Raw genomic sequence first — 10,812 nt, 5'->3', positions numbered from 1 at the left:
TGTGCCCGCTGACGGCCTCCCTCCTCCTCATTTAGCTCTGTTGCCCCTTTCTTCCAGCCAGAAGCCCACCCACCCACCCACCCAGGCCTCCTGTCCTTCTCTGCACCCCTGCCAGTAGCCCTCCATTCCAAACCACCACCACCACCCCATTTGCCTGATGGACTCTTTCCTGTCTGGCTCTCACGTAATGCATTAGTTCCATTTTGCTTTCTGAATAATTCATCTTCCATGGAAGCACTCCTGGGCATGTATATTTTTTAGGTACAGATTGTCCCTGGCAGTTGGATCCCTTTTCCAGCAACGAGATGGACTCTGGAAGCAGAGACTCCCCTCCCGCCACCTGCCCACGTCTCACGTCCTTCAGCATTGCCCTGATTCCTCAGAGAGCTTTCTCGTAGAATCGGACTTGCAGAGTCTAAAAGCGCAGTCCGTTTTCCAGGATGCAGCCTCTCTGAGCATTATGGTAATGCCTGAGTCACCTTCGGCTGGACCGCAGTGAATAAAAGGCTAGAAAGCTAGCAAGGGGTCAGAAGACATCTGCCCAGAGGAGTCAGTGTGTGTGAGAATCTCTGGAATGGAAGCGTGGAACGATAGCGATGGAGAGATAGGATGAGAATCGAGAGAAAAATGGCAGAAATGGAGGACCAGACAGCCTCACTGACCGACTGACTCCTAGAAAGAAGGACTTTGCGAGGCAGAGGAGGCTGGATCACGTGACAGAGCCCTCGGGAGGGGAAAAGGAAACCACCCAACTGGATCAATAACGGTAGAAAGAGATCTGACGGAACGATCAAGACAGGTCGTCTCTGGGAAACGCCTGCCAGAGGGCAAGAGAAGGAAGTAGGGAGAGCAGAAGGTGGAACATCTGCAGGAGATGCAGGCGATGGAGCAGTAGAGCCGGAACCTCAACCTGGCGGGAGCAACCAAGGGATGCCCAAATATACACGGGCCTGATGCTGGAACAGAAGACAGGTAGACTGGGTTCCTCCAGACAGATTGGATGATGGCCAGCCGACTCTGGCGGCAGCAAGCCAAGGAGACCAGCCCCACCTAGGTGGGATGCGAGAGAGAACCGAAGTCTCACAGAGGCCGCAAAAGATTGCAGGTGGATGTTGGAGCTTTAAAGGGATGCCTGCCTCCCAGGTGGAGTAACAGAAGGTCAGAAGCAGCTGCTCCATCAAGTGAGGGGGTTCCTGGGACCACCTTCTTCTGGAAGGGCGAGAGAAGGAGGAGAACCTTGCTGCGTCCAAGCTGATCTGGAGAGGCGTCCCTTGGCGAGACCCCATGGCACGAGCCCCGCCCTCACCTCTGACCCCCAGCAACATCCCACGAAACCTGAGCTACATCGCCGGCCTGTACGAACGAGCCTACTACCGAACCGCCCGCCCGAGCCTGGCCGAAGACTCGGGCACCGAGGGCTCCGAATCGGAGTCGGAGAGCAGGCCCCGGAGCAGGCCCAGGAGACGGCGCCATCTCTTCGGGGGCACGAAGAGGAGGGGGAGGCGTCGGACCCGCTCCGCCCCAGCCAGGGGCAGGAGCCGGGGGGCCTCCCGAAGCCGCAGCCCCGGGACACGCAAAAGAGTTCGCTTTGCGGACTCCTTGGGCCTCGAGCTCACCAGCGTCAGGCAGTTCTGGCCCAACGATCTGCCAGAAGTGCCGGAGCGGGTCCACGCCCAGCTGAGGCGTGATTCCCTCAGCCATTTCGCCCCCTGCCTGCCTTTTTGCCCACCTGTGAAGGTAACGTGGTTTGGCCTGTGTTGTTGTGGGGTGGATGTCAGGGTGGAGAAGGGCGTGGTTGCCAACTCTGGGTTGAGGAAATCCCTGGAGGTTTTGGGGTGGAACCTAGGGTGGGTGGAGTTTGGGAAAGGGATAGACTGCCGTGGAATATAGTGCCACGGAATCCACCTTCCAAAGCAGCCATTTTACTCCAGAGGAAATGAGCTCTGAATTCTGGAGACAAAACATAATTTACAGGAGATCTCTAGCTCCATCTTGGAGTCTAGTTTGCCTTGAAGAAGAAGAAGAAGAGGAGGAGGAGGAGTTTGGATTTATATCCCCCCTTTCTCTCCTGCAGGAGACTCAAAGGGGCTGACAATCTCCTTGCCCTTCCCCCCCTCACAACAAACACCCTGTGAGGTAGGTGGGGCTGAGAGAGCTCCGAGAAGCTGTGACTAGCCCAAGGTCACCCAGCTGGCGTGTGTGGGAGTGCACAGGCTAATCTGGATTCCCCAGATCAGCCTCCACAGCTCAGGCGGCAGAGCTGGGAATCGAACCCGGTTCCTCCAGATTAGAAACACGAGCTCTTAACCTCCTACGCCACTGCTGCTCTTGACCAGGTGGGAGGTGCAAGAACAGCCGGAGGAAATGGTTTCCTTTTGGAAACTTGAGGGAATTCCTTAAACTTCCTTAATCTTAAGTAAATTGTTTCCTTATTGTCCCCAGTGGACAGGCTGGAAGAGATAAATACAAATGTTAGCTCTGCCAGCATGTGAGAGGCCAGAAGACCAGAGTTGGTTTGATGCAAAATATCTCAAGGGATCTCTTTGAGAAAAGGAGGAAACTGCTTTTATCAGCAATGCTCCTGCTGACCACCCTGGGGCATTAAGATTCTTAGGGAAAGGCAGGGTGGGTTTCTAAGAAGTCATATCTGGCTGGAGCCCCAGTCTAGAGTGCTTTAGGCTTGCTTCCCGTTCTTTAAGCAAAACACTCCACAGTGCAATCCTAAACCGAGTTACTCCTGTCTTAAGTCCATTAACACCAATGAGTTTAGAAGCGTGTAATTCGATTTCCCCCTGAGAATTACTGGACATGTAGTGATTGCCCCTGCAGTTGGCACATTAGAGGGGGAAAAAATCCTCTGCTAGCACGAGATACACAAGATGATTCCCACTCAGCCAGAGACCCCCAAAAAGCCCCCCCAGATGCCCCCCCAACCCTACCATCTGGGCCCCTTTTGCACGTTAGCCTGTGTGGGAAGAAACGTCCCTCCACAACTGCCATGTTAACAGTCATATCCTGAGGAAAAGAAGCAGATTTGCATTTGGCCTCAGCCGGGCTGCTCTTTAAAGGTGACTCCAGATTCCTGCTCATGATATTCGGGGATGGCCCTGCCTGGAGGCCAAAGTCTCTTCCCCTCCCACTGAATCGATCCTCTTCAGCATTGGCGTAGGAGGTTAAGAGCTCGTGTATTTAATCTGGAGGAACCGGGTTTGATTCCCCGCTCTGCCGCCTGAGCTGCGGAGGCTTATCTGGGGAATTCAGATTAGACTGTACACTCCCACACACGCCAGCTGGGTGACCTTGGGCTAGTCACAGCTTTTCGGAGCTCTCTCAGCCCTACCTACCTCACAGGGTGTTTGTTGTGAGGGGGGAAGGGCAAGGAGATTGTCAGCCCCTTTGAGTCTCCTGCAGGAGAGAAAGGGGGGGGATATAAATCCAAACTCCTCCTCCTCCTCCTCCTCCTCCTCTTCTTCTTCTTCTTCTTCTTCTTCTTCTTCTTCTTCTTCTTCTTCTTCTTCTTCTTCTTCTTCTTCTTCTTCTTCTTCTTCTTCTTCTTCTTCTTCTTCTTCTTCTTCTTCAGCTTTCACCCATCCTTGCTCACCCGTAGCCTTTCCTCTCTCTGCCCCCTGGCTATCTTTTTTCCTTCCTGCGGTTTCTTCTCGCTCTCCGGCTTCCTCTGCCATTTGCCGTCTTCTCACCTTGCCCTGCCTTTCTCCGTTCTTCTCTTCTTGGCCTTCCTCTCTTTATTATCTTCCTGCCAACCGCTGTATTTGAATTCCTTCCATCCGTCCGTTCTCCCTGCCTTGGTTACCACCTTGGAATCAATCTTCCTTCCCCTCCACTTCTTTCTTTCTTTCTTTCTTTCTTTCTTTCTTTCTTTCTTTCTTTCTTTCTTTCTTTCTTTCTTTCTTTCTTTCTTTCTTTCTTTCTTTCTTTCTTTCTTTCTTTCTTTCTTTCTTTCTTTCTTTGGAGGGCTTCTCCCCGCCTATTCTGGGGCAAAATTCTTAGAAATTATTGTCTGGGGGGACTAGGTGAAGCTTCTACCCGTGTTTAGGTCCTCACCGTTTAGCCTTGTGTTCGGTGAACAGAAAACAATAGCAATGTTTAGAAAAGAGATTTTTTTGTTCGTGATTTTAATTTACTTTGTTTATTTGGGATACCTTGTGCTAGTCTGGATTATGGCAGATTGATAACAGTGGCCTTGTATTCTACCGTATGTGGGGCTCTGTTGTTCTGGAGCTAGAATCTCACCCCTGCTCTTATTAGTGCCAACGCCTTCTTCTTCTCTTCCACCCTTCCATCTTATTTACTCTGCTCCTCCCAATTTTTTTCCACACCATCCCTTCCATTTCTTCTTCAAATATTATTTATTTTTCTTCCCTTCTTTCTCCTCGTTTCCATTTTTCTCCCAGCAATTTGTCTACATATTAAGTCAGTCTTTCTTTCTTTCTTTCCTCTGTTTAACGTCCTTTTCCATCTCTCTTTCTATTCTTTCTTTGGAAGATAGTTTCAGATGTTGGTCTCCAGTTGAGCAGCTATACCTTAATGACTGAGAAGATTTTCAGGATATGAGTATTTGAGGTTAAAGCTTCAAGCTGACTCTTGAAGCTCATACCTCAAAAATCTCGTTGGACAAAGGTACTCCTGGATACAAATCTCGCTATTATTTCTTTTGTTTATTTTGTCTATCAGTTCCTCCCATATATTCTCCAACAGACCTGGCTAGCCCAGGCTAATCCAATATTGTAGTATCTTGGAAGCTGAACAGAAGAAGAAGAAGAGTTTGGATATATACCCCGCCTTTCTTTCCTGTAAGGCAGCGATGGTGAACCTTTTCAAGACCGAGTGCCCAAACTGCCACCCAAATCCCACTTATTTATCGCAAAGTGCCAACACGGCAATTTAACCTGAATACTGAGGTTTTAGTTTAGAAAAAACGGTTGGCTCCGAGGCGTGTGTTACTCGGGAGTAAGCTGGGTAGTAGTCTGTGGCCAGCAACAGAGGTAAAGGATCACGCTTTAGTTCTTCGCATGAAAATCAGTGGGGTTTAACAGCGCTTAACAGGGTTACCTACACTGCTTCCCAAAAACTAGGTCTTAGGTTTAATGCTAATAATGTTAATAATCAATTAACTAATGCTAATAATAATGCTAATAATCAAACCCAGTGGCCCAAGCCAGCCTAGAAGTGGGGGGGGGGGGCACTCTGTTTGCGCGTGCCCACAGAGAGGGCTCTGAGTGCCACCTCTGGCACCCGTGCCATAGGTTCGCCACCGCTGCTGTAAGCAGTTTCAAGGTGGATTACAAACCCCTTTCCCTTCCTCTCCCCGCAACAGACACCTTGTGAGGCAGGTGGAGCCGAAAGAGTTCTGAAGGACCGTGACTAGCCCAAGGTCACTCCACGACTTCTTCCATAGGAGCAGGGAAACAAATCCAGTTCACCAGATCAGAGTCCACCACTCAAGTGGAGGAGTGGTGAATCTAACCCGGTTCTTCAGACTAGAGTCCGCCACTCTTAACCACTACACCGTACAGTGTAATATCTGGTTGGAAGACCACCAAGGAAGTCCCGGGTTGCTGCACAAGCAATGACAAACCACCTCTGTTCACTTCATGCCTAGAAAAGCCTCCGGGGGCGCTATAAACCAACTGCAACTTGACAGCCCTTCGTACCCCCACCAAGTCGCCAATTATCCTTCTTTCTCTAACCCTCTCTTCCTCGTTTGTCTCCTCAGGATCCTTTGAATCTATGGGGCGTGCTGGAGCCCACGTTTGCAGACCCACTGTCCATGCCCGACTTCTTGCCACGCCTCTTGGCACAGTGTGTCCTGCTGGAAGGAGCCAGGGCCGAGGGCTCATGCGTGTCCGGAACCGTCCGGGTGCTCAACTTGGCTTACGAGAAGTGGGTCTCCGTGCGATACACCTGGGACTCTTGGGCCACTCAGCGTGAAGCCCGGGCTTCCTACGCCGCCCCTGCGGGCCGCGACCGAGACCATGCCGACCGCTTTGCCTTCCGCCTGCCACTGCCTGTCCCGTTCCCCCCGGGGGTCAGCCTAGAGTTTGCGCTCTGCTACCTCGTGGGCGGGAAGGAATTCTGGGACAACAACCAAGGCCGCAACTATTGTCTGAGACCCCCACCCTCCGTAGAGGAGGAGGAGGAGCCCCCGAGCCCCACTCAAGATTGCTGCGATTCAGGATGGATACACTTCATCTAGGGGGTCAGACAGAGGCCTATGAGAGAGGGAAGGAGGGAAGCAAAGTAAAGCCTGGAGGCAAAAATGGGTGACTTGCCAAACATATTGAGGCTCTGAGGGGTAGGTGAAGCTGAGTCTGAGGGGTAGGTGAAGCTAGGTAGGGTTTGATGGACAGTTGGGGGGTCTTCCTTCCCGTCCTGTTCCCCAGAGCCTTCAGCACCCTACAAGTCCCTTTAGCAAACCTGGACAAAGGAGAGAGGCAAAAATGTAGGGAAACAAGCAATTTCCTTGACTTGCCAAACATATTAGGGCTCAGGGGTAGGTGAGAAGCTGAGTCTGAGGGGGTGAGTGAAGCTAGGTGAGGTTTGATGGTTGGTTAAGGTCTTCCTTCCCATCCTGTTCCCCCAGAGCCCTCAGCACCATCCAAAACAGATCCTTTACGCCAAACCCTGGACAAAGGCAAAAATGTAGGGAAACAGCAATTTCCTTGACTTGCCAAACATATTGAGACTCTGAGGGGTAGGTGAAGCTGAGTCTGAGGGGTAGGTGAAGCTAGGTAGGGTTTGATGGACAGTTGGGGGGTCTTCCTTCCCATCCTGTTCCCCAGAGCCCTCAGCACCACCCACCAAGTCCTTTCGCCAAACCCTGGACAAAGGCAAAAATGTAGGGAAACAGCAATTTCCTTGACTTGCCAAACATATTGAGACTCTGAGGGGTAGGTGAAGCTGAGTCTGAGGGGGTGAAGCTAGAGTAGGGGTTTGATGTACAGTTGGGGGGTCTTCCCCTTCCGTCCCTGTTCCCCAAGAGCCCTCAGCACCATCCGTCTTCCTTCCCGTCCTGTTCCCCAGAGCCCTCAGCACCATCCGCCAAGTCCTTTCGCCAAACCCTGGACAAAGGCAAAAATGTAGGGAAACAGCAATTTCCTTGACTTGCCAAACATATTGAGACTCTGAGGGGTAGGTGAAGCTGAGTCTGAGGGGTAGGTGAAGCTAGGTAGGGTTTGATGGACAGTTGGGGGGTCTTCCTTCCCGTCCTGTTCCCCAGAGCCCTCAGCACCATCCGCCAAGTCCTTTCGCCAAACCCTGGACAAAGGCAAAAATGTAGGGAAACAGCAATTTCCTTGACTTGCCAAACATATTGAGACTCTGAGGGGTAGGTGAAGCTGAGTCTGAGGGGTAGGTGAAGCTAGGTAGGGTTTGATGGACAGTTGGGGGGTCTTCCTTCCCGTCCTGTTCCCCAGAGCCCTCAGCACCATCCGCCAAGTCCTTTCGCCAAACCCTGGACAAAGGCAAAAATGTAGGGAAACAACAATTTCCTGCATCCTCTATTGCTGTTGTTCAGGATACCATAACTTGTTATTTAGTGGTGCGTGCGTGCCTTCACCCAACTTCTCGGCCAGTGAATTGGGCAGGGTTGGGGGAGTCGCCTTATGAAATCTCTTTGCCCCGAGAGGTAGCCATTACTCCCATTTTATGGATGGGGAACAGGCTGAACGAGAGAGACTTGGATTTGTGCAGCGCTGACCAGAAAGATCTCTTTAGGACCGAGTGACGTGTACGTAAACATGGCGGATATTCTCTGCCTGTCACGTGTTGCTAAAAAAACCCTATGTCCGTCTGGAACTTCACGAAGAGATCCCCTCCCCTCTCTGCATTGGGATCTTGCTGGTGCCTTATTTTGAGTGAGAATCAGAGTAAGCTAAATGCATGCACGCGCAGGAGGCAGGATAGGTAAAATCTGCCCCCAGAGTAGCGGGAAAGGAACGAGTTAGAAGATGACAAACATACTCCACTGCCACACCCACAGGTGGATCTCCCTGGTATCGGCTGTCACCAGGTTCTAGATCACTCCCTGGGTTATCATACCAAGGACTAGTTCACGTGTTACTTTGTCCCCATCTCCCTGCATGAATTCTTGGGAAACTTGACTTCTCTGGATGTTTACATTTGCATCACTAGTATGTGGAACTTGAGGAAACCTGGGGAAAAGTCAAGCTGTTTGTCCTTTGTGCATGTTTTTAATGCCATCAACAAGGTCTGCTTCATACAGGACGTTTCTCCTGCATAGAGAGAAAGTATACACTGTCCTGTGGAAAGTTGGCATGAGTGCTAATCCTATCACACACACACAAATACACACAAGAGTTCCGAAAGTGATGAACGAATTGACTTCCTGAGCAGCGAATGTGTTGACAATCGACAGACATTTGCACAGCATTCTTCTATTACGATTATACCTTTTTTTGTTTTTTTACTCTGCCAAAAAAGATGGCCATCTAGGAAAAAATATAATGTGTGAAATGGACCTACAACACGTGGTGTCTATGGCAATCAGCCCAGCTGGGTTTTGAGCTTAGGGTTTGTTTTCAATAATTAGGAAGTGGGATCCAGAAGCATCTACAACGCACAAAATCTATAACAATGTCCACTGCCGTTGGTGATCTTGTAAATTGTGGACGACCCCCAGATGTCTGATAGCGAAGATACTGAGTTAAAACTGAACACTCTCCAAACTTATAACCAATACCTTTTGCTTTTTAATGTCTGTGCACGTGACAATTCTGTTTGTGACCCTGGGCTGGAAGGAAACACGCCAGGGCGGTGACTCTTGCAGAGATACAACAGACAGTCCTCTCTGAGAGCAATCCTGCTTTATCAAGAGTAAATCGAATTACAGTTGATTCACATAGGGCAGTGATGGCGAACCTTTTCGAGACCGAGTGCCCAAATTGCAACTTCAAACCCGCTTATTTATCGCAAAGTGCCAACATGGCAATTTAACCTGAATACTGAGGTTTTACTTTAGAAAAAATGGTTGGCTCCGAGGCGTGCATTACTCAGGAGTAAGCTTGGTGGTAGTCAGTGGCTTTCCTTTGAAGCAACCGTGCAACTCTTCCAATGGGTGAATCACGACCCTAGGAGGGTTTACTCAGAAGCAAGCCCCATTGCCAGCAACCAAGCTTACTCCCAGGTAAAGGATCACGCTTTAGTTCTTTGCATGAAAATCAGTGGGGTTTAACAGTGCTTAACAGGATTACCTACACTGCTTCCCCAAAACTAGGTCTTAGGTTTAATGCTAATAATCGAGCCCAGCGGCCCAGGCCAGCCTAGATGTGGGGGGGGGGGGGCACTCTGTTTGTGCGTGCCCACAGAGAGGGCTCTGAGTGCCACCTCTGGCACCTGTGCCATAGGTTCGCCACCACTGACATAGGGCAGAACAACTATACCCAGAAGGAGTACACGGGGGGAAGAGGTCAGTCTAGAACAATGATTCATGCAGAGATGCAGCGGTTCACTCCTCTGTGGGGTGGGCTCACAGGAACCTTTCATTATTTAAACTGTCGATTCTATAATTTTATTTGTAATTAATTTATGCACATATTTATTTTTTGCTGTATACATCTTGGGAATCGCTGCTTAGCCATAGGAGGGTATCTGCAAGGAACTGGTAAACTTTATATACGTGGTGGCGGCCCCATTTTCTCACACATGGGCATGATAAATGGGGGTGAGGTAATATGAAAGAACTCCCAGAGACCAGTTCCAAAAGATTCCGAGGACAGTTTTGGTTCGGATTAGAGGGAGATGCTCAATGTAAACAGAGACCGGATTGATCTGGTATTTGGTGTTGTTCCCCAATATAACAGTGAAATGCCACCAGAGAAACTGTGTATTTGAATGTTCATTAACGACGAATAAAGAATTAAAAAAAATATCCTCCAAGAACCAAAGAAATACAAAGTCTACGAAAAGTGTTGATTGACCTGACAGGGGCGTTTCTCCTAACAGAAGTGAACGTTTGAGCGTTCCCAAACCTGCAAGTCTTTGAATCGAGGAAATCTCAAGGCCCAAACGAACAGTTGAGGTGGTCATGAAAACTTTGAAAGATTGGGGGGCGGGCGGGGGTCACGCTTTTCTCTACCATTTCTGACGCCAGGTTTTGCAAGGTCAAATCCAGCATTATTTGGCACCCCCCTTTGTGGGCTCCTTTCCCCTGAAGAAAAGAGAAAGCCTGCACAATTGTTCAGCACCTAGGACACTGCTACCGTGTTTCCCCGAAAATAAGACAGTGTCTTATATTGATTTTTGCTCCCAAAGATGCGCTACGTCTTATTTCCAGGGGATGTCTTATATTTCTGTGTTCCGTTCGTCGGGCACGCTTCCAAACAAAAACTTTGCGACGTCTTACTTTCGGGGGATGCCTTCTATTTCGCACTTCGGCAAAACCTCTACTACATCTTATTTTCTGGGGATGTCTTATATTCGGGGAAACAGGGTAGCTGCAAGCAAAGAGGGGAGCAGGGCGGAGAGATTGGGGTGGGGAGGAAAGAGAAGCCCCCCCCCCCAATCTGCACCAGAGGTTGGTGTGAAACCCTTCTGAGCCTTCCAAGTGCCAATTCCCTGTGTAAAAAAGGAAGGAGCCGGGGTTAAAGAGGTTTGAATCCTACCACAGATCTTCCCAATGTGAACGCTCTGTGCCATTGACTAGAACAGAATCAGCAGTTGAGCAGGGCTGAAGTCTCCCAATTTTTTAACAAATGAGGGGGTGGGGGGGTGGGTGACACAGGATGTCTGAAACTTTTGGGGCCCTTTTCGAATTTTTGCAGTCCTCCATCTATT

At 49.9% G+C, this 10,812-nt stretch overlaps 1 protein-coding gene across 1 annotated transcript; it reads left to right on the top strand.

Moving 5' to 3' along the window:
• The first annotated feature begins 434 nt into the window (after nt 1-434).
• Nucleotides 435-6,249, top strand: PPP1R3E (protein phosphatase 1 regulatory subunit 3E). Its single transcript, XM_048517996.1, has 2 exons — nt 435-1,737; nt 5,735-6,249. Exons 1-2 carry the CDS (start codon nt 1,285-1,287, stop codon nt 6,212-6,214), a joined length of 933 nt encoding a protein of 310 aa, XP_048373953.1. The 5' UTR covers nt 435-1,284; the 3' UTR covers nt 6,215-6,249.
• Nucleotides 6,250-10,812: the final 4,563 nt, after the last annotated feature.

This window comes from Sphaerodactylus townsendi, linkage group LG15 (assembly GCF_021028975.2).
Source record: "Sphaerodactylus townsendi isolate TG3544 linkage group LG15, MPM_Stown_v2.3, whole genome shotgun sequence".
NCBI lineage: Eukaryota > Metazoa > Chordata > Lepidosauria > Squamata > Sphaerodactylidae > Sphaerodactylus > Sphaerodactylus townsendi.
This window is presented reverse-complemented; position numbering and strand designations above follow the sequence as displayed.

Bases quoted from the DNA above. Each gene is read 5' to 3' on its own strand.
- PPP1R3E (XM_048517996.1), top strand. From the start codon at position 1,285: ATGGCACGAGCCCCGCCCTCACCTCTGACCCCCAGCAACATCCCACGA. The intron at 1,738-5,734 runs GTAACGTGGTTT...TTGTCTCCTCAG, and splicing joins CTTTTTGCCCACCTGTGAAG to GATCCTTTGAATCTATGGGG.